General features: G+C 57.0%; 1 protein-coding gene across 2 annotated transcripts; it reads right to left on the reverse strand.

Annotated features, from left to right (window-relative positions):
- Window position 1: 1 nt before the first annotated feature.
- Window positions 2-18312, reverse strand: LOC307095937 (cystathionine beta-synthase). Of its 2 annotated transcripts, XM_079765557.1 has the most exons (17): window positions 18142-18312; window positions 15832-16048; window positions 13098-13204; window positions 12300-12434; window positions 10930-11013; window positions 10713-10843; window positions 10200-10269; window positions 7988-8079; window positions 7287-7412; window positions 6551-6635; window positions 5817-5922; window positions 4504-4581; window positions 4182-4316; window positions 3680-3788; window positions 2543-2627; window positions 2198-2239; window positions 2-826 (listed from the first exon to the last, which is right to left on the reverse strand). In XM_079765557.1, the coding sequence occupies exons 2-17, from the start codon at window positions 16038-16040 to the stop codon at window positions 681-683; spliced, it is 1740 nt and encodes a 579-aa protein (XP_079621683.1). In that variant the 5' UTR covers window positions 16041-16048; window positions 18142-18312; the 3' UTR covers window positions 2-680. The 2 variants fall into 2 exon arrangements, with proteins under 2 accessions (XP_079621683.1, XP_079621684.1); XM_079765558.1 differs by lacking the exon at window positions 2198-2239 and having other exon boundaries at window positions 18142-18309.
- Window positions 18313-23406: the final 5094 nt, after the last annotated feature.

The raw sequence follows: 23406 nt of genomic DNA on the forward strand, positions 1-23406 counted from the left end.
ATTGTATGATCCGTTTATCTGAAATATCCCAAATAGGTAAACCACATGGAGACAAAGCAGATTAGTGTTGCCAGGCGGGAAGGGGGAGAGGGGAATGACTGCTTCTGGGGGTGATGGAAATGCTTTGAACTTGGCAGAGGTAGATGTAATAAATGCCACTGAATTGTACATTTAAAATTTGTTCATTTTAGGTATGTGGATTTCACCTCAATTAAAAACCCAAATACTCAAGCCACTCTAACCAGCCCATTCCCACACAGACAGCGCTGCTGTGTGGGGGTCACTGAATGATCCTTACTTCCTGAGCCCCTGCTGCTGCTCCCCATCTGGATTCTCCTCTGGAAAAGGCACTTCCTTCTGCTTCCAGCCCACTCTGCCCCCATCATGCATGGGTTCATCCACCTGGCTGAGTTCCCTTTTAATAAGATTTCCTTGTTGAAACATTTTTCAAGAGAAAGTTAAAAAGAAAAGCACATTTTAATAAACCATAGATTCATCCAAGTGTCAGGTGTTAATAAAAGGGAGACTAACATTTACGCTGCCCTTGGGCTAAGTGCCCTAAACCTGCTCATTGCTAGCAGCCCATAGCAATGGGGCAGTGCCCAGCACTGGGCAGTTAAAAGGCACACAGGCTTGTTGTTTAGTGTGTGGGAGCAAAAGAGCAGGCAGCATGTGCAGGGTCAGAGCTGGGCTACTCTGGATTCCAAGGCACTTGCTGACTTTGTCTTCTGGTCCCGCTCCCGGGCAGCCACAAAGTTCAGCAGGTCAATGGCGGTGACGACCCCGAACACCATCTGCCTCTTGCTGGACTTCCCAGGGCTGTGGTCTGAGGAGGGAATTAAGGCAGTAGGTTAAAGGCACCTCCACATGGAGCTGCCCCTATTCCCAGACACTGTCAGAGGCTCAACCACAAAGTGTGGCCCTGGGGGACCAGCCGAGCCTGCCCCAGTGCCTACAGGCACCTGTGTATTGTGGGAACCCAGGCAGCACCCACGGAAGCCCACCAACAGATGCCTTCTGCTAACAGCCATCTGGGCGAAGCTGCAGAGAGCAAGGTGCTCACCTCGCCAAGCCACGCCCACTGGCCACACGACTGTGGTCTGTCTGGGTGCCCAATGTTCAAGTCTTGGCATGAAATTCCAACACCAAGCACACCCACAAGCTACATCAGCTCACATCTCTGGCCTGTGATTATCTTCAAATCCATGCTTTTCTCTGGGGCTTAGAACAAATGCTGGCCCCGGCCCCGCTAAGAGCAGTGAGGATGTTGAGGTGGTTCGACTTGACTGGCCCGGGGAATGCCCAGATTTGGTCAAACGCTATTCTGGGTGTTTCTAGATGAGATCATCCTTTGAACTGGTAGACTGAGCAAAGCAGATTGCCCTCTGGTGTGAGTGGTGGGCCTCATCTAACGAGGGGAAGACCTGAATAGGAAAAAAAGGCTCCCCATGTAAGAGGGGACTTTTCCAGCCTTAGGACTTGAACTGAAACATTGGCTTCTCCTGGGTTTCGAGTCTGCCCACTGCCCCTGCAGATCATGGGACTTGCCAAACTAGTCATGTGAGCCAGTCCTGGTAACAAATCTCTCTCTCTACACACATCCCACTGGTTCTGTTTCTCTGGAGACCCTTGACACGGTCATCACGAAGCACAGAGAGCCAGGTGGAGCTGAGGAGGGGGTGAGAAGTGCCCAGGTCATCCCGCCAGACCCCATCCCAGCAACTTTGTGGCCATCTGTCCCTAGGGTGGGGGTGCAGCGGGACAGAGGAGCCAGGCACCCTGCTGGCCTATTTGAGCACCTCAGGAAAAAACACGGGGAGCAGAGAGGAGACCAGCTCCCCACATTTCAGGGACTTGGAGGCACAGTGGCACTTTGGAGAAGTGTGTCCCCTGCAGGGGAGGGTGGTCTGTGCAGCCTCTGCAGCCTGGCCCCCCAGAACCTCGGAGCCTCAAGCACAGTGGAGCTGGCCACCTTTGCCAAGGGTCAGAGTCCGCTATGACCCCGCAGTTCTGCCAACAGCACGGAGGCAGCAGTGGACACGGTATCGGGCGTGCTGTGCCCAAGGACGCTTCCTTTATGGACCCTGAAATTGGGACTCGTTCTGGGGCGTGTTCATGTACGAGTAAATGTGAGGTGAGGGAGAACCCTCCCACCCAAGCTTTGGGGTCTGGAACCCCGGACAGCGGGCGTACATACCTGCAGGCCCCCCCACCACTCCTGCCAAGGCCTGGTCCCGTGCTGTGGAGCCAAGGACGGGAGAGGGGTTAGGCTTGGCCACCCAGGCCCCGAGACGGCCCTCAGCTGGGTGGGGGGCAGGCTCCAGGGCACTCCCAATTCTGATTACGACCCTTAACCTTGTGGGCACCCACAGAGGGGTTCCTCTAAGAACCGTGCCCAAGGCTGAGGATGGCTGAAGGTCATCACCACTGACTCCAGAAGCCCGTGAGGCACCAGGACCTCGCGGCCCCACAGGCACTCGGCAGCCTGGCCTGGGGCCGGGCCTCAGTGGCCATGCCCTCAGGGCTCCCCAGCCCCACTTACACTGGATCTGCTCGTGGACCACCAGGGCGAAGTGGTCCGTCTCCAGGATGCGTGAGAGCATGCCCAGCGGGTCCGTCAGGCGGATCTGGAAGAGAGGCCGCAGTCAGCGCTCTCCAGGGCAGCCCGGCCAGGCCCTCGGCGGAGAGGAGCGCAATGGAACCTCAACTGTTTGGACAGCATGTTCTCCTGGGGTCTCCTTGTTACGGGGGTGGAGGGGGGGTGGGGAGGGGAGAGGGCCTGCAGGAACCACATGACAGGTGACGGCATTGGGGATGAAATGGCACAAATATACGGATTCCAGTGACATGTCAGCTGTGTGTGTGTGTGTGTGTGTGTGGGGGGGGGGGGGGGGGGGGAGGGGTAAGGAAGGTCAAGTTATCTCCTAGGTTTGGGCTCAATCTCAGTCCCACTCATTGGGAGGCTGGAGAAGGCAGGTGTGAAATGGGGACCAGAGCCCTAACCGGTTTGGCTCAGTGGATAGAGCGTCGGTCTGCGGACTCAGGGGTCCCGGGTTCAATTCCGGTCAAGGGCATGTACCTTGGTTGCGGGCACATCCCCAGTGGGGGGCATGCAGGAGGCAGCTGATTGATGTTTTCTCTCTCATTGATGTTTCTAGCTCTCTCTCCCTCTCCCTTCCTCTCTGTAAAAAATCAATATAATAAAGAAATGGGGACCAGGGAGAGGGGGCGCCCGATGGCACTGCCCTCAGGGACACAGAGAGCAGGGTCCAGTCAGCTCTGCCCAACCTGTCAGGGTGGCCAACACTGTCTCAGAAGCGGGCTTCTCCCAGGACATTCTATTTATTAAATCACTGTGTGTGCCAGGTGTTCTCAAACGAATGCTTCACGGGGGAAATGAGGGCCCAATGTTATGAAACCGACCCCCAGGCGTGGCCAAAATACAGCGGGCGTGTTCAGCCCTCACCAATGGGCCTTTCCCCACCGGCTTCCCTGCAAAGCTGGGGCGAATTCTCAGATGTATAGGTTCGAGGAGGGGCAGCCAGCACTGGCCCAGCTGGCACGGGAGCAGTGCAGAGGGTCGGGGACCTGGCCCCCTTGCCCAGGAAGTGCTGTGCCCCGCCTCCATGGACAGAAGTGGGTCGTGGCACCCACGGCCCCAGTGAATGGGAGCTCATACCTGCTTGAACTGCTTGTAGATGACTTTGTCAACTTGGTCTGATGGCTGCACCTTCCCAGCGAGCAGGCATGACAGCATGTTCCCCAGAGTCACCATCCCCAGGATCACTCTGAGGGGTGTGGGGGGAGGGTCAATGCAGGGCCCTCCCTGAGACAGCAGGACCCGCCCACAGCCGTCCTCCCTCTGCACCAGAATGCAGAATTCCTCTTAGAATTCAACAGATACCTGCCGAGTGCCCACACGTGGCAGGAAGACAGTGATCAGATGCCCTGCCCTGGACCTGCCCATCCAGTGGCAGACAGTAAGCCATTGAGTCCTTTGGGTATTTCCATCTGACAAGTGTCAGTCATGGGACTATGAGACGTCTCAGTGCAGTGGTGGGACACGGGTTAACACGGCCACCCCCCACCCAGCCAGTGCTCAGGAACATGTCCAATGGACATCCCTATGCAGGGACTAAGGTCAGCCAGCCGCCCTGTCCTGGGGTGTGGCTGAGACTGACCCCGATTCATCGACCACGGGCACCTGGTCGAAGCCCTTCTCCCGGAGGATCTCGATGGTGTGCTTGCAGGTGACCGTGGGCAGCACTGTCAGTGGAGTGGACAGGCTCAGCTCCTGGACTTGGAGGTGCCACCACCTGAGGGAAGAGGGCAGGGCAGGGAGGGCTGAGGGCCGGCAGGTGGGAGTCAAGGACAACATCACACAGGGAGACCGTGGGGATGACCAGCCAGGCGTGGGACAGAGCACAGGCACCCAGGTCCCAGGGACCTGCGCTCTGCAGCCACTGGGGCTCTGGGTGTGGCCCTGCTCAGAGATGTCCTCACCAGGGCTTCTTCACTGTGAGGCCCTCCTCCTGCAGGAAGCCCTTCTGCAGCATCCACCTGTCACTCAGGAACTTGGACCTGCAGGAGTCAGGAGGTCAGCAGGGCCTGGCAGAGTCTCACCACCGTCTCTGCCCACACCAAGGGGCACAGTTCCCACAGAAAGCCCAGGACCCCTCCCAGACCCCACCGGTCCAGGGGAGAGCCCCACGTGGCTGGCTGGAGCTCCAGGAAGAGGCCTGGGAACCGGACTGCAGAGAGCCCGTGGGAATTTCATGTCCAGGGGGCATCTGGTCTACCAGGGAGGAGGAGCTCACAGCACAGACGGTTCTGTCCTGGAACCTTTGCCATCGGCCCCCTCGTGCTCCCTGGGCGCCTCCCCCCACCCCTCCTCACTTCTGCTCTGCCAGAGGGAGCAGGGGAGCCGGATCTACTTGGGTCAGAGCCTCCAGACCAGGCCTTGGGGGCTGCCAGGGACCTGCTCTAAAAAGGTGGACTGAAAGGGGAGGGGGTTGTAAAGGGTAGGGGCAGCCATATACACTGAGTGGCCAGATTATGATGATCTCTGAACGCATAATAATCTGGCCACTCAGTGTATATCCTATATAATAAAAGGCTAATATGAAATTGTCCCCTCAACCAGCAGGCAGGCCAGCCAATCGCCCATGTCCCCTCCCCCTGGCCAGGCTGGCTGGACCCCACCCATGCACGAGTTCATGCACCGGGCCTCTAATACACACACACACACACACACACACACACACACACACACACACACACACGAGTGGCCAGATTATTATGCGTTCAGAGATCATAATAATCTGGCCACTCAGTGTATATGGTGATGGAAGATGATTTGACTTTGGGTGGTGGACACAAAATGCAATATACAAATCATGCATCATAGAAATGTGCACTTGAAGCCCATATGATCCTATTAACCAATGTCACCCCAACAAGTTTAAAGAAATAAAAATAAAGCGACATGTTGCATCCTCCAATAGGCCAGAAGGCAAGGTGGAGGATGCGGCAGAGATGACGCTCTACTCAAAGAGTGGAAAAGGAGAAGAAAAATAAAATAAAATAAATAAATATAAAGGTGGCTTGAGGACCCACGTAGTGGGGAGCAGATGACCCTGCGCCCCTGTGAGCAAGATGCGCTTGAGAGGGGGGTGCAGAGCTTGCAGGGCCCTGGCCCCACCCCGAATCCCTACTGTCAGGTCTCGGGGGAGATCCAGTGGAGCAGCCACAGCGTCCCCAAGGAGGTGCCAGGGAGGGACAGGCCTGCAAGCGGGAGGAGGACGGAGGCTTCTTACATGTAGTTGCGGACAGAGTCGGGCAGAATCACCACGCAGCGCTGGCCCTCCCGCAGCTCCTGGGCCGCCTTCACGGCCACCGACATGGCGCTGCCGGAGCTGCCACCTGCCGAGAGCGCCGGCGTCAGACCCAGGTCCCATCTCCTCGCCACGAAGCTCTGGAGATGGACACCCTCCGGCCTCTCCCAGCATCCTGCCCTGCTTTGGACCCCCATTGATGGGGAGTCCTCCCCCCACCCAAGGACAATGCTGGTCTTGATTGAAAAAGCCAGGTGGGACATTCTGGCCCCAAAACATATACACCAATCACAGTGCTGCCCGCCTCCTCTCGGCGGCCACCCCGCCCGCACTGGTGACTGTGGAGTGCGAAACCAACAGCTGCTTCCTCTTTCCGTCAAGCTCTCGGCTCCCCAGGCCTTTTCCAGGACCTCCTGCCACGCCCCACGCTCCGGCGGTTAAACAGGAGACAAAGCATGCGCTGCAGGGACCCCAGGGCCCCAGGACATTGACCCAGACCTCTGGCCACACGGTGAAGGGGCACTCTGATCCCGCCTGTGGAGTGACCGACCGCCGATCTGAGGACAGGCCAGCCGACCTCCTAGGGGTTGGCGTGGACGGACGGCACCGGGGAAGCCGCCATGCAGCCCCAGGATGAGGGAGCCTTTACAGATCTGGACTGGAAGCCGGCAGAAGGCAAGCGCCCCTGTGTCCTCTGCACCCCGGCCGCCACTCACCGCACAGCAGTCCCTCCTGCGCAATCAGCATGCGGGCAAAGGCAAAGGACTCCTCATCGTTGCACTTGAACCACTTGTCCACCACCTGCGGGCAGGACCAGACTGCCGGCTCCAGGAGGCGCTCGGGCAGGTGTGCAGTGGGGGTGGGGGCCCCACATCTGTGCTCACAACCTCACGGTGCCCTCCGTCCAGGAAGCTGTGACCCTCAACGGGCACAGCCCGGCCCCTGCTCCGGGGTTCTGAGACTCACGTCTACAGACCTGGAACTTTCTACCTCTCCCTGGTCCAACACATGTGCACGTGGCTATTAAACTGCCCGCCGGCTCCCGCGGCCCAGCCGTGTGTCCCGTGGCTGGACTCTGCGTCCCTCAGAACGAAGCCCCTTGTGGGTCCTTCGGAGTCTGTTCTGGGGTCCTTACCTCTTACGTTTCCCCTACTCAACCCGCCAGAGCTCCCGCCTCTGCAGGGGCCGGATCTGTGCGCACGGCCAGAGCTGACGACCTGGGCGTCTTTGCCCAGTGGGTTCATGTCACTACTTGGACATGGTGCAGCGTGCCACCTGGTCCTGACCTTGGACTCTACCCTTCCTCTACCTGCTTGTATAGGGTTGTGTTTCTCCTCCTGCCCCCACAGGAAAGCCAGGCCGAGCGCCGAGGGTCAGCCAGCCATGCAGACGTGCAAGCTGGTTCAAGGGCGAGCCCCGAGGACTGGACGCGAACACTGCAGCCCCACCTACCGTCCGGTCCAGCACCGTGGGGATGAAGTCATAGCCAATCCCTTCCACCTCATAAGCCGTCAGCTCCGTCCGGTTCAGCTCCTCAGGCTCAGCAAGGATGGAGCCTTCGGGATCCACCCCAATGATCTACAGCGGGGAGACCGTTAGGGCTCGTGCCCAGCAAGTCTCATGTGGATGTTCCCGGCTATCATCGGGGCCAAGACCACCCCTAATGGGCACCTGTTAGTGATCTGCCCGGGGGATGCAGGTCTTGTTCCCGGCTCCGGGGCAAGACTGGAAACCCAGAGACCTGGGAGCCAGAGTGATTGCCACTCAGGGGCAGCTGGGGAAGTGGTTCCGGGCAGTTCCCCCGCACAGAACGTCCCAGGACAGCCTGGCACACGCCCTGGGGGGCAGTGGGGCCTGGAGAACAAGGAGCAGTGCTGGGCGCTGACCTCTTCCTGGGCAGAGGGAGGAAGTGGGCTCAGCACCACCCGCCAGGTATTTCTAGGAGCCCCACCCCAGGCCCCTCAACTCCAAATCCAGTGCCCTCCCTCTCAGAGCCCCAGACGGGGCAGGTGCAGGACCTGAACCTAAAAGCTTAAAGATTCATAGTGATCCTTGGGGGCCACCCAAATGGACTCCCACCCCCCGTCATTTGGTCGCTGGATTCCTTGCTCCCGGGCGGGGCCCGCAACCCCCCTGGCCACCTGGGCACTCACTTTGCACCCAGGACACTTCTCCTTCAGCTTCCTGGCGATGCCTGTGATGGTGCCACCCGTGCCAGCTGAAGCCACCAGCATGTCCAGCTTCCCTGCAGGGGAGAAGCCGAATCAGGAAGAACATTCTAATAAGTGAAAACCCACTCGACCAAGATGAAGGCAGGTCATCAAACCCTTGCCGAAACCGGTTTGGCTCAGTGGATAGAGCATCGGCCTGCGGACTGAAAGGTCCCAGGTTCGATTCCAGTCAAGGGCATGTACATTGGTTGCGGGCACATCCCCGGGGGTAGGGGGTGTGCAGGAGGCAGCTGGTTGATGTTTCTCTCTCATCGATGTTTCTAGCTCTCTATCCCTCTCCCTTCCTCTCTGTAAAAAATCAAAATATATTAAAAAAAGAAAAAAAAAGGTCAAACCCTTGTGGGTTATTGTTAAGCTGATTAACATTGTCTCCCTCCACACAACCACATTTGACTGACTTGGTATTTTTTTAAAAAAAAAAGATAAAAAAAAGTCAAACTTCAATTCCCATGGGCTCTCCTCACAGTCCTTTATCCTTAAGAAGCATTCATCACTGGGCCACAGGGGCCAGCCAGCTTCATTTAAGTCTCGGCCATGGAATCTATTTGGTGTAAGGCCCGTGAGGAGGTGCAGGAAGGACAGATGCAGAGGCTGCCTGCGGGGGACGGGGCGCAGGGAGGCTCCTCATGATGCACTTTTTTTTTTTTTTAAATATACTTTTATTGATTTCAGAGAGGAAGAGAGAGGGAGAGTGTGGCGAGCTGGCACAGCCATGGCATACTCAGCCCCACGTTGAGCGCCTTATGTGCCGCACCAGCTCAGCCAGGTTCGGTGAGCCTGAGAGGGGGCGGTGAAGGATTGAGAAAAGACAGACAAGAGAATGAAAGCTGGGTCTGGGTGGGACGCTGTTCTCTCTGATGGAGAGCCAGCGAAAGCGCCATGGACAAGCCATGTCTTTATTTTACAGCCAGATTCCACGAGGCAAAGGAAGGGCGTGGTCAAGATGTTTACCACATTCTCGAGGGTTTCGATCCTACTCAATTACATGCACCTGAACTCTATCAAGCCCACATCACTCAGACACGTGGGGCCACGTGTTTGGACCATAGGTTCAAGCTTACAGCTATAGCTGTTGGCTGTAACTGTGCTGGGAGGCTCTGCCCTCCAAGCTGGGACTTGCACGTGCCCATGAGAGGACTGTGCCCTCTCATTAGTCCGAGGCTTGAACCTGTCCAAACACTGCAGCCGCTCTCCACAGGAGAGAGAGATAGAAACATCAATGATGAGAGAGAATCATTGATTGACTGCTCCTGCACGCCCCACACTGGGGATTGAGCCCACAACCCTGGCATGTGCCCTGATCGGGAACCGAACTGAGATCTCCTGGTTCACAGGTCAACGCTCAACCACTGAGGCACACCGGCCAGGCATGATGCACTTTCTTATGCTGTTTGCTTTTGGACGATGACAAAAAGGTAACTAAATTATGCAGGAAATAGAATAAATCACTCGGGCTTGGTTCAGAACTCATCTGGGCTCTCTCGCTGCTGAGCGCCAGCCCAGGCATCCTGCAGACAAGTCCACGCGGGCCCCCATGCCAAGGCGGAGGGCTGTTTATGCCAAATGAGAGAATTCTCACACATAAAACTTTGGTGAGCCAATGCCTGGATCCAACCACCTGGCAGAATCCCCTCATATCTCGTAGGGAAACAGCCCTTCAGGAGACATCACAACCCCATGGGCCTTGGCACCAGTTACGTGGAAATGTTCCAGGGAGCCTCACGTCTGTATAGAGTAAGCTAGTCATTGGCATTACCACCCGAGCTCGGAGATGGGAAAACCTGAACGTGGAATTCAAGGCCCAAGTCAGGGCTTGATGCCTAGTGCCCTTCAGCAACGTGAAGTCCCAGCTGTGAGCCCCGCCCAGCCAAGGACATACTCACTGCCTGCACTCAGGAGCTTGTGCAGCTGGGCAGACAAACAAGACTGCCTGATATTGCCCAAGAGAGCACAACAGAAGCAGAAACCGCTCTAGAGAGATGCTCTGCATAGCACTTCAGAGAGGGGGCGTTTGATCTGGGTTTTGAAGGATGAATAGGAGTTTACCAAAGAGTGGGGAAGTGACTTGTACACTCCCAGGCAACCAGGGAGAGCGGCAATGAGGATGGGGCGGGGTTAGGGTAGACGCACACACCGTCACACTGCTGCAGGATCTCCTCGGCCGTGCTGTCGTAGTGAGCCACGGGGTTGTTGATGTTGCGGTACTGCACGGAGAGAGCACAGGGGCGGTGAGAGGAAGTCAAAGACCCTGAAATGGCAGCAGGCACAGGGCATCGGGCAGTTTTAGGAGCCTCAGCAGACCCAAAACATTAAACCCAGCTCTTCAGATGTGAATTTCTGAATTAATAACCCAGGAGCGAAATAAGTGAGACAGAAGAGCGTCCAGCGAAAAAGGCTTTTACACCTTCCGAGGGCCTCCAGGGTCCTCAGCCGAGGGCACGCCCACCCAGTGCGATGAACGGAGGCGCTGGCCGCACGCTGGAGTTCCCCAGCTGGGAGAAGCCCAGGACATGAGCCACCACTGTCAGTCCTCTCAGCAGCCCCCATTCCTGCTGCAAACGTGGCACCACCACCCCCCCGACATCCCCAGGAGCGCCCCCTGGGCCCACACTCTGAATGCACATTCACCCCAGGCCCCGAGCCTCACCTGGTCCAGGATGTGAGAATTGGGGATCTCATTCTTCAGCCTCCACGCCACCCCCACATGTGACTCGGGCGAGTCGAACCTGGCATTGGTGGGTGTCCTCACGATCTCGGCCCCCAGGGCCCGAAGAACATCTACCTGCAGAGCAACATCGAGCCTTGACCCCCCGCCGGGCCTCCCGGGCTGGGGGAGGGGTCCCGGGGGACAGGCCCCCACCGACCTACCTTCTCCATGCTCATCTTCTCCGGCATCACGATGATGCAGCGGTAGCCCTTCACCGCGGCCGCCAGGGCCAGCCCGATCCCTGCGAAGCACATGGTGAGCCCCGGGCACCCGCAGCCTGGTCTGGGCTGCCAGAGACCAGCCCCGAGGGCCCAAAGGGTTCCCCAAAGCCCTACACTGCCCCCTCTGTCCTCAGGGAGGAGAGAGAATGCGGAGACGAGCTAAAAGGGCGTGTGCTCACAGGGAAGGAAAGCCAGGGCGCAAACACAAGCTCAATTCCTTCAGCCTCTGCTGGTGCCCACGGCTCCATGTGGGGCCGGGAACCGTAGCAGGAAGAGCAAACACTGTGGGCTGCGGGTGGGCACCCCGGTCCTTCCAGGAAAGGGAGATGGCCCTGGGGGCAGGCAGAGACCAGCAGGGCGGCCTCCCTGGTCACAAAGGGGTCAGGGCCACTGTCCAGAGGGCAGGGGTTCGAACCGAAGAGGATTGTTGTGGAGTCGTAAGACCCGACGGAATTTGCCCGACTGGGCTTCAGGCTTGCTGGGGACCAAGCACCCCTCCTTCTGTCTGGTTCCTCCCTTTGCAACAGGGGAGTCTGTCCTATGCCTGTCCCTCCACTGTATTTTGGAATCACATGACCCGCCTGGTTTCGCAGACTCACAGCTGGAGGAACCTGCCAGGAGGACTCGCCCCCACCCCTGATGGAGAGGAGACCTGGGCCTGCAGAGATGCTGCTGGAAGGAGCGGATTTGTTGGGGCCACTGGGATGATTTGCATGTGAGAAGGGCATGGATTTGGGGGCCAAGTGGCAGAGCTAGGGGCTGAACTGTATCCTCGGAAATTCCTACACTGAAGTCCAACCCCCATCACCTCAGAAAGTAGCTGTGCTTGGAGGTGGTCTTTGAAGCGGGGAGTAAGGTTAAGTGAGGTCACGGGGTGGTTCATAATCCGTAGGACAGTGACCCCAGAATAAGAGAGGAGGACACAGACACGTGGAGAGGGGCGGCCGGGTGAGGACGCAGGGAGACAGCGTCCACACGCCAAGGAGAGGCCGCAGGAGGAACCAGCCCTGCAAACCCCTGACCCGGCCTCAACCCCCAGGACGGGAGGGAGCTGGCGTGCTGGCTAAGCCGCCCTCGGAGGTTTCTGTTACGGCAGCCGGAGGGATCTAAGGCAGACTGTCACTCTCAGGTGAGCACCCGACGTCATCGACGCAGGCCTGACCGCGAGATGTCGGAGGAAGTGGCGCGACATGCAGCTGCTCGCGTGCACTCGTGCTGAGCAAACTGCGGGGAAGGGCCGCCAGCCAGGCCAGCGCAGCAGCCGCGGGTCACCCCAGCCCGGGGTCCGGGGCCTCCCAGCGCTCACCTGTGTTCCCCGACGTCGGCTCGATGATGGTGTCCCCGGGCTTCAGGATCCCGGCCCGCTCGGCCTCCTCCACCATGCGCTGGCTGATGCGGTCCTTCACGCTCCCGCCCGCATTGAAGAACTCACACTTGGCCACTGGGAGCCGGAGGAGACGAATCATGAGACGGGAAGGCCCCGGGTCCCTCTCTGTCCCCGCCCCCGCTACCTGATCCATCTCGATGCAGGGCTAGGCCTGGTCTTCGCTGGTCCCGTACATCGGCCCCCTCTCCACGCCTACCCACCCCACAGCTGGCAGTGCCATGCAGAGGACCACGTGGCACCTCCGAGGGAAGGAGACAGAGGCGCCTCGAGGAGCCCCCACGGGGTGGCTGGGTCAGACCCCGCCCGCAGTCCCAACAGGAGCTTGCTGGGCACACAGCGGTCGCCTCACCTGAGCCCCACACACCCGTAAGGCCCAGCCATACCCAGTGGCCCCTGCCAGACAACTTGATGCCCCGAAGCCACTGGGCCCGGATCACACCCCGGACCAGGCCCCCAAACCCTCCACCCCCCGCCTCCCACCGCCCGGCTCTCCTATCTCTGCCACTCTCGCTGCCCAGCAAACACGCCGTCCTTTCCCGGGCCCAGGCCTTTGCCCTGCTCTTTCCTCAGGACGACCTCCCACCTCCTAAAAGGTGTAGTGTTTGCAAGAGGAAGAGCTGCCCCAACAGGGATCTGAAGACCCGGGCCAGCCTACGGCACCCCCAGCCCCCCAGCCCCCCCCCGGGCCGAGCGCAGGAGGGGGGAGCAGGTACTCACGGAGCTCGCACTTCAGGCCGAAGTTCTTCCCGATCTTATTGATTCTCACCATGGGGGTATCCCCGATTTTCTTCAGGATATTTGGCAAGATTTTGGGCGCTTTGGCCCTAAAACAGAAGAGCCCATGATTATTCAGAAAAACAGAGGATACCAGCCGTGGCAGGCCGGCACATGCTTCTAAATACATCAAAGAACTGCCCTGGCCGGTGGCTCAGTTGGTTGGAGTGTCGTCTCATATATCAAAAGGTTTGCCGATGGGGCCCAGCTGGTGTGGGTGTGGCGCAGTGGCTGACCATCAAACTATGAGCCAGGAGGTCATGGTTCGATTCCCAGTCAGGGCACATGCCTGGGCTACGGGCTAAACCCCAGTGAGGGGCGTGCAAGAGGCAGCCGATCAATGATTCTCTCTCATTGATGTTTCTATCTCTCTCTCCCTCTCCCTTCCTCTCTGAAAACCATTTTTTTAAATTATACATATTTTTTAAAAGGTTGTGGGTTCAACCCCCAGGGGCCCTGAGACTGGTAAAACCTGCTGCCATCCACGCAGATAAGCTGGCATCCAGCCGCTCCCTCCACTGTGGAAGGAGCTGAAAGGGACAGCCAGGCCTGAGGCAGGTGCCAGGGTGAGGGGAGAGCTAGGCTGGGGGCAAAGGGCTCCTGACCACTTTGGAGGCCAGGTTCTTGGGGCCACGCCGGGGTTGGTTCATTAACCAGTTAAAGCCAAGGCCGGACAGAGGTAAACACCTGTACCGTCACGTGGCGGTGGCGAAGGTCACACCAGCCCAGCCGGGGTTGGGGCGGCCAGAGCGGGCTGTGGCCCACCCCCCGCTAGGCAGGGGGTGGGCAGGCAGAGAACCCGGGTTCCTGCCTCCGTCACCTGAGAACCTTGCCTGCGGTCATCAGGGCAGGCCCGGGGGAGAGCATGACCGCGGGTGGCCCTGGGTCACCTTCTCTCAACGGTTTGCACTGTGACAGCCCGAGGCCTCCAGAACAACCCCACCGGTTCTTAGAAAACCCCCATTTCTTACCCGGGCCAGGGACCTGCCTGCCCCCCCAATTCTGAGGCCCCTCCACTGACTAGGCTGCTTCCACTCTGGCCCTCGTTGTAAGCCCACCCACCTCGGAACCACCTGGAACCCCCTTTCCCAGAAATCCACACTTCCAGCACCTTCGGCCTATGCAGTACCAGCTCCAGGGCCTTCCCCCAGCCAGGTCACCTCTGTCTCCCAGTCAGGAACCCCAAGGGCTGTTTCCTCTCGGGGACCTTGGTCTGGTGTCCCCCCTGGCAGGTAAGCTCCCGCCTGACCTGGGCCCAGGCCCAGCTCCCTTCTAACCGGGTACCTGACCTAGGACAGGGGGCACAGGGCTCAGCTTCCAGGTGGGATTAGCCCTTAGGGCTTTTCGGGAGGGGTGACTAGGCCAGGAAGGGAGGGGCAGGTGTCATGCTGTCTCTCAACCTGGAGAGAAGAGTGTCCTTCCCGCCCCGGGACCCCGAGGGAGGTCCCCCACCCTCAGGAACCTGGTCTCTTCCCTGCCTGCCCCCAGCAGCCACACCCCACCCTTCACCCACTGCTTCGTTTGTTCTGGCACCGAGGGCTCATCCTGTTTGGCCAGTGGCCCATTGGCCTCCTAAGCACCCGGCACTGAGGTATGTTTAGTGCTCGAGCTTCTGGGTTTGTAAATTTCCATTCCTATTTATTGGCCCCACCGAGGAGTACACCCCTTTCTCCACCCCCCAGTTCTGATCTTAAAATCAATAACCATGAACGTTGGTATAGCAGGTTATACGGAGTAAGAATCAAATATCTAAAGCCCAGGGGGCAGGGCTCAGTGGTTGGGCGTCGACCTATGAACCAGGAGGTCACTGTTCAATTGTGGGCTCAGTCCCCAGTGTGGGGCATGCAGGAGGCAGCCGATCAATGGTTCTCTCTCATCATTGATGTTTCTATCTCTCTCTCTCTCCCTTCCTTTTTGAAATGAATAAAAATATATTTTAAAAAAAACACACAAAAGCAAAAACAAAAGAAGAATCAAACATCTAACAAACATAGTCTTTGACTCTGAAAGATTATACTACGGAAATAAAGATAATCCTAAAACTTAGTGAGCTCAATTTAAGTTTCCCAATGGGTGGGGGGCTTTGTCTTTTTTCCCTTTGGCCGGATAGATCTCGTGCACCTAGAACAGGGCACAGCATACAGTAGGTGCTTAATAAAGATGGACTGTCAGCATGAATGTATATGGTTTCTATTGTAGTTGTTCGGAACGAGATAATGGCTACATCTAAATCCCATTGGAGGGCTTAAAAAACTGTGGTTTATTCACCCAGCTGTCTCTGTCCAGCCTCAGAAAGAGGTCACTATCGAAAAAGTAGTGATGGCCCGGAGCAATGCTTACGACTTAGAGTTCAGGAGGAGGTGTGGTGTGAACCTAATGCTGAAAAGGAACACTCACCTCCAACCCCAGTGTGAGCCGGCGGCCCTGCGTCAGGAGCCTCACCTCGCCCTCCCTCAGAGTGTGCGACGTGGGAGCTCAGCTCAGCACCTACTCGTGTCGGGCACTGACCCGGGTGCTGGCTGCAGTGCAAACAGGCCCTGGCCTCTCTGAGCCTTGGTGGACTGATCTAGACAGCGCCCCATTCCAGCAGCTCACCACCCGCACAGTGAGGGCAAGGGGGATGGTCACACCCCAAGTCCACACGGCTCCTCCCCTCCAGGCGGGGACAGGGACTTACAAGGCGGTGTGGTGATGTGGAGAGTCCGTGATGGGCCTGCCCAGCTTCCAGGAGCACCTGCTGGGGGCATCAGGCCGGATCCACTGGTGATCCTTGGTGTCCTTGTCCCCTGCGGGCCCCTGCTCCAGGCTCCCTTTTGCTGAGTGTGTCCCTGAGAGGTGGGGGCACCTTGCCACCCCCCCTTCTGCTTGGAATGTCTCAGAAGACATGCTTCGCTCTATCAGAGGAATGGGAAAGGAAAGTCATCGGTTCAGGCCATTCCCAAACGCTGCAGAAGAGCCTGCTCTGATGCGGCTGGGCCCGGGGACTGCTGCCCGCCCGCCCGCCCGCCCGCTCTGGGTGGCTCCACACATTCAGGGGCTCAGCAACAACAGGCACCAAGTGCTCGGACAGTTTGGTGGTTTCTCAAAAGGTTAACTAGCCTGGCCGGCATGGCTGAGTCGGTCTATGTATGAACCAGGAGGTCACGGTTCAATTCCCAGTCAGGGCACATGCCCGGGTTTGCAGGCTCCATCCCCAGTGTGGGGCGTGCAGGAGGCAGCCAATCAATGATTCTCTCTCATCGCTGATGTTTCTCTCTCTTCTCTCTCTCTCTCTCTCTCTCTCTCTCTCTCTCTCTCTCTCCCCCTTCCTCTCTGAAATCAATTATCAAATAAATAAATAAATAAATAAATAAATAAATAAATAAGGTTAACTACCCCACAATTCTACTCCTAGGCATCTATCCAAAAAAAATGGAAACATATTTGCACACCACATTCATAACAGCACTATGCACAATAGCCACAATGTGCAGACAAAGCAAGTGGCCGTCAACGAATGAATGGCGGTACAAAACGTGGCATATTCATACAATGAAGTATTATTTGGCCAAGCCCTGGCTGATAAGGGGAACAGAGCCTTCCTTCCCTCTGTCCTGCACCTGGCGCGTGGGGACGTGGTTCTTCCATTTTGCAGGAGGCTCCCCAACCCTGTGGGAGACCTCCCTCCCCACCTCACAGCCTGCAGCGCCTTGGCTGGTGGGCGCTGGCTGGGTCCCGGGACTGGCCACAACCCCACGGAGACCGGGCCCCGGCATATACAGGCACCTCCTTCTTGGCAACTTGCCTCACCCTGGAGCAACCTCCAGCAAGGTAAGGGGCTGATGGGAAATGAATTGAAATCGATCCGGTCCGCAGCACCCAAAGGCACTCAGCTTGGCAACAAGGGTCTGAACCCGCAGGCTCTGCCCTGCATTGCAGGGCCTGGCTCCCCGGGGCTGCTGCAGATGCGGGGGGGGGGGGGGGAGGGGACGCATGTGCGTGGTGGGGAGGCGGGCTCACTTCCGGCCGCCACTCCTCTCACACCTGAGACCCTTCGGGCTCACCGTTAGGTCTGATCAAGTAATTGAAAGGGTACCCCTCCCCCCGGGAACTGGCTTTTCAGGCCATTTCACTACGGACATTCCCTTTGCTGAGACCACATTGCACTTGCTGCGCCCACACTCCGGGGCGCACAGAGAACTGTCCGCCAGAAAAAGCCCGCCAAACGTCCTTTAACAGCTGCTGACTCCGGTCCCGAGGGGCTGGAGCCACCCAGGCTCAGCCACCTGGTGTGCGGAGGGTGGAATAAATCCGCAATCCCCCACCATCCCGGCCTCCTGCGTCCCTCCTTCGGGCACCTAACAGTCCCCGTGCCCGCAGGGGCATCCGCACTCGCGCACCCGTCGGCCCCAAGGGGGCGGGTTAGGGCCCGGGGCGCGGATGGAAATCACAGAGAATTTCCAGGTGGGAGACCGCGACCCCTCAGCAGATCTGGACACCGCCGGTCACCGGACTTGGGGGGCTCTTGGGGACACAGTTTGGGATACATACGCCCGACCAATCCTGAGGCTAAAAGTTTTGCGTTCTCGCCCCGCCCCCACCCGACACCGCGCCCGGGCTGGGCCCCGCGCAACTACATCAACTTCACCCCCACCCCCTGCCAGCGGCAGGAAGGAGCCATTTCCCACCCGAAAAACCAACGATGAACGATGAGCACTATTACAGCTCATCTCCCCAAAATGTCCCCCCCGCCCCCGGGTCCCCGCGGGGCGCTCCCAGACTCGCGGCCCCGCGCCCTCTGCAGGCGGAGCTGGGGTCCGGGCCGGGGCCACGTGGGCACTGAACCCCGGCTCCAGGGAGGTCCGGACTCGCGGAAGGGAGGTCCCGGGGACCGGGGAGGGGTCGCCGGCTCAGCTCCGCCGCGAGCGGCTGCAGATGATGCAACTCCGGCGCGGGGTGGAGACCCGGGACCCCGGGCTGGGCCGGGGCTGGGCCGAGCAGTGCCCACCTGGATCGAGCGCGGGAAGGAGGCGAGTGGGGCGCGTCCGATCGCGGCGAGCGGCGGCGAGACTAGCGGCACCGGGAAGACGGGGACCCCCTGCGAGCGGGCGGCGCTCTGACCCCGGCCGAGCGTGGCTGCAGGACGATTGGCCGAAGGCGGGGGCGAGGGCCGGCGCCCGACCAATCCCGAGTGCGGAGCGCCCGCCCGCCGCCACGCCCCCGCCCCACCCCTTCCTCCCCCACCCCACCTCCCCTCCCCCCCCACCTCCCCCGCCCTCGGGAGGGGGCAGGGCCGCTCCTCTCATCCGCCCCCTTGGCAGCCCCGCGGGTGGGGATCCCACCCTACGCCCGACCCAGGCCCCGCTCGCCCCACCCACTCCCACTGTTCACCCGCGGGCGGACCCCGCCTCCCCGCCGCCCCGCCCCATCGCCCACTCCCCGCGGCGCCACGGCGACCCCGGGCCCCCCGCTCCCGGCCCGGGCCCTTCCCAGAACCGCGGCCTCCCTCCGGGCTCGGCGGACGCTCAGTCCCCGCTGTCCCGAGGCGTTTTCTTGGGTAGCTGCTCGCTTTGCCGGCGTAATACACGTTCGTGGATGAAAGCTACGCGTGCGGGCTGCTGGGGGCAGGACTGGGAAGGCCCTGAGGATGAGCCTCAGCAAACCCCCGCCTGGGGGCCCATCCGGCCCTGGTCCCCGCGGCCTGGGGCCGCCTCGCTGGGGGCCTGCAGGGCCGGAAGCTGAGGCTGCCCCGCGCGCACAGCCAGGCGCCTGGGCTCTGGATGGACAGGTGGAGGGTGATCGGGATTCTTTCTCCCCCCCCGCCCCCCCCCCTTGTTCAGACACACAGGCTTCCCTGTCCACCCAGCCGGGGGCTCTCCCCTGGTCCGGGAAGCCACCCCAGCTCGCTGAGCCTTGGCCAGAAGTCACAGAAGCCTCTTAAAACAAAGGTCACGCAGGCGGTCCCCATCCATGGATAGTGGGGCTGCCGGCCAGGAGGGGCCTGGAGGCCCCTGGGAGGTCACGTCTAACAATATTGCAAATACGTGTGCTCTGGAGTCCCCAGGGCTGAATGGAGCACCCCTCACCCTGACTTTCTCAGCACCGGGCCAGTCAAGGGCAGTACCGCCAGGTTTGGACACAGGTGGGCACACGGAACCACCGTTATTTAGCAAGTCCCTGCACCTGCCCACTCTATGTATGAAGACATTGTTTGTTGTTGTTTTCTTTTCTTTTCTTTTTTTTTCAATGCTCAACCACAAAGCCACGCAGGTGCCGCCCCAGGTGAATAGTTTTGAAGACATGGTCGTTTTTTCAGTTCCCAGGCCAGATATTTGGGTAATGTTTCCTCATGATTAGTCTCGGGGGGGGGGGGGGGGTGCACTTTTGTTGATGCGCGTGAGAGCCATGCTGAGTTAGTGTCTGTGACCTGTCAGGGGCACATGCCATCCGTGTGCCTTCTCTGGCACCGGTAACTTTGAACATTTGCTTTCTCCCCTGTAAAGTTACTATATTTACCCTTCGTAATTAACAAGAATCTTGTGGGGAGATACTTTGAGACTATGGAAATACCCTTCTCAAACTCTCCCTCTCCGGTGTTAGCTGCCATTGATGATTTGTGTGGGCCTGAATCAATTTCCATTAAATTGGTGGCCAAAAGGTGATTTTTCCAATCTCATCATTCCTTCCACATTTTATTATTTGGCATTCCACTAGATTTTGTCTTCTCACCCACTCATTTATCTAATTATGTATTCATACCAGTGAGGATCCAAGATCCTTTTCTTTTAAAAGCGTACATTTTACCATTGAAAGTGCACAATCCACCCAGCCAGTGTTGCTCAGTGGTTGAGCATCAACCCATGAACTGAAAGGTCATCAGTTCAATTCCTGGTCAGGGCACATGCCCAGGTTTTGCCTCGATCCTCAGTAGGGGGCATGCAAAAGGCAGCCAATTGATGTTTCTATCTCTTTATAATTCTTCCTTCCTCTCTCTAAAATAAATAGATTTTGAAAAAAAGAATACACAATCCAATGGTTTTTAGTATGCAGATGATATTTAGTACTCAGGATTGTGCAGTCATCACAATATACATGAACATTTCTGTCACTCAAAAGAGAAACCCTGCATTCATTAGCAGTCCCTGACCATCCCCCTACAACCTTGCAGCGGTGGGTAAACCACTCCTTTACCTCATTTATGTCAGGTGGATTCATGGAGTCTTGCCTGTAGAGAGCGCCTGGGAAGGCACATGAGCATTTCTTTCATTATTGTCAGCTGAATCCAGTGGCGTTGGCAGAGCCACATCCTGGAAACACACCTTGCCAGAGGCAGGAGTGTTGTCAGCTTGACCTTCAGCCCAGGTGCCAGGGGGTGGATTTCGTTATCTAAATCCAGCCAAGCACCAGGAATGAATACCATTCGAGCCCACTCAAGAATGCACAGAGCCCTGACCATTTGGTTCAGTGGATAGAGCGTAGGCCTGGGGACTGAGGGGTCCCGGGTTGGATTCCAGTTAAGGGCATATACCTTGGTTGTGGGCACCTCCCTAGTGGGGTGTGTGCAGGAGGCAGCTGATCGATGTTTCTCTCTCATTGATGTTTCTAACTCTCCCTCTCCCTTCCTCTCTGTAAAAAAATCAATAAAATATGAAAAAACACACACCTAGGAATCAAAATTACATTTTAAAAAAAGAATGCACATAATCTCCTTTGTCTTGACCTTTAGTAAAACTTCCTGGTTTTTGCTGTATAAAATAAACACGCTGTATTGGCTCTGGGTCTCTGTCTCTCCATCAGAAGACAGTGGTCCCACCTCGCCCCAGCTTTTTCCTTCCATCTCTGTGTCTGTCTCTTTCTTTCGTTTTCTCAATCCCCAGCAGCCCCTACTCAGGAACCAGACCACTCTCTAGCCCCGCTGGACGTGGAAAAGAGAGGAATATTTATACTTGCCTTATGAAATAGGTCATCATCTTCTACTACCATTATTTTGATGCTAAAATGGCCCTAGGCCAGGTCTCAAGCTGGATCCTGTGTCTTTTTGTCACTTTCCCAACATTCTTTGAGCACCTCCTATGTAGGGCACAACAGGTGTTTCTGGCTCCTTTTCCCTACTAGGGACTTGGGAGCAGACATTCTACAACAGGTTCCTGTAATGGGCTAACCTGTGTCCTCCCCAAATTCTTATGTTGAGGTCCCAACCTCCCTATCTAAGAATGTAACTGTGCTTGTAGATAAAGGTCTTTAAAGGGGAGTCTTAGTGAATATGAGGCTATTAGGGTGGCCAAGACTCTATCCTGGATTAAACTTTGGTCAGGTTCCTCAGCCCCCTTTTCCACAGGCCTCCACGCACCTCCTTGTCTTGAGCCTGCCTAGCCAACTTTTAGCAAGAATGCTCCTGCTAAGTCAGTTTAGAGACAACCCACCCCCCACCCCCTTTGGCCTGCCTTAGGCAAGAATCAGGTTAGGTGAGTTCAGCAAGAATCTGTCCAGCCTGTGTGACACCACACGTACACTCTGCTCCTCAGCTGTCTTAGTTGTATCCAGAGTTGAGCGCCATCGCTCTCCCCTATTCCCATCAGTAGTCTGCAATGTCTTTCTTATTTTAACAAGTGTCAGAATAAATTTTTCTTTTTGTTTTCTTTTTTTGTGTAAAAAATCTTTTTATTGATTTCAGAGAGGAAGGGAGAGGGAGAGAGTGATAGAAACATCAACAATGAGAAAGAATCATTGATTGGCTGCCTCCTGCACGCCCCCTACTGGGTATCGAGCCAGCAACCCAGGCATGTGCCCTCACTGCGAATTGAACCATGACCTCCTGGTTCATGGGTTGACACTCAATCACTGAGCCATGCCGGCCAGGCAAGTTTTTCTTTTCCTTTTCTTTTTTTAAAATATATATTATTGATTTTTTACAGAGAGGAAGGGGGAGGGATAGAGAGTTAGAAACATCGATGAGAGAGAAACATCGATCAGTTGCCTACCGCACCCCCCCCCCCCCACTGGGGATGTGCCCACAACCAAGGTAATGCCCTTAACCAGAATTGAACCCGGGACCCTTCAGTCCGCAGGCCGACACCCTATCCACTGAACCAAACCGGCTTCGGCAAGGCAAGTTTTTCTTAAAAAAAATTTTTTTTAATGGATTTTTATTTTTTATTTTATTTTTTTAAAATGGATTTTTAGAGAGGGAGGAAGGGAGAAAGGGGTGGGTAGACATCGATTTGTTGTTCCACTTATATATGCATTCATTGGTTGATTCTTGTATGTGTTCTGACCATGAATTGAGCCTGCAACCTAGGCATATTGGGATGACGCTCTAACCAACTGAGCTGAGCTACCTGGCCAGGGTTCAGAATAAGTTTTTTATTGTATGTGAGTGGGGCCCTGGCTTAGACAACAGACCCATATTTCTCACAGTTCTGGAGGCTGGAAATCCAAGTTCAAGGTGACCGCCTGCTCCCTGGCTTGTAGACAATGGAGTGGGAGGAGGGGGTGGACAAGCTCTCTCCTGTCTCTTCTTATAAGGGCATTAATTCATCATGAGGGTTCCACCTCCATATACCATCATATTGGGGGTTAGGACTTAGACATACAAAATTTTTGTGTGTGGTGGGGGTGAGGGGACACAAATATTCAGTCCAGCCCTAGCCGGCTTGGCTCACTGGATAGAGCATTAGCCTGTGGACTGAAGGGTCCCAGGTTCAATTCTGGCCAAGGGCACATGCCTGGGTTGCAGGCTTGATTCCCAGTAGGGGGTGTGCAGGAGGCAGCCAATCAATGATCCTCTCTCATCATTGATGTTTCTATCTCTCTCTCTTTCTCCCTTCCTCTCTGAAATCAATAAAGAAATATATTTTAAAAAACAAAAAATATTCAGTCCATAGCAAGTTCAAACCCAGTATGATTGGTCCTTATAAGAAGATACCAGCGATGCATTTGCACCAAAGAAAGACCACGTGAGGACACAGGGAGAAAGTGGTCATCTACAAGCCAAGGAGAGAGGCCTCAGGAGGAACCAGCCCTGCCCAACCTGGGTCTCTGCCTTTCAGCCTCCAGACTGTGAGGAAATACATTTCTGCTTTGGAGAAGTTGGCTGTCGCTTCACCAAGTCCCCGAAGCCACCAGAGGGTTTGCAGTTCAGGTACTGGCACGTGATCCGACAGACAATGGGGGCGAGTCTGGGAAATGGGGGACTGGCAGGTGGGTCTTCTGGGTCCAGATCACTGGGAGGAAACGTCTTGTCATCCACAGGCTGACAAAGTGATGGCCAGAG

The sequence above is a fragment of the Cnephaeus nilssonii genome (genome assembly GCF_951640355.1).
Source record: "Cnephaeus nilssonii genome assembly, chromosome: 3".
NCBI lineage: Eukaryota > Metazoa > Chordata > Mammalia > Chiroptera > Vespertilionidae > Cnephaeus > Cnephaeus nilssonii.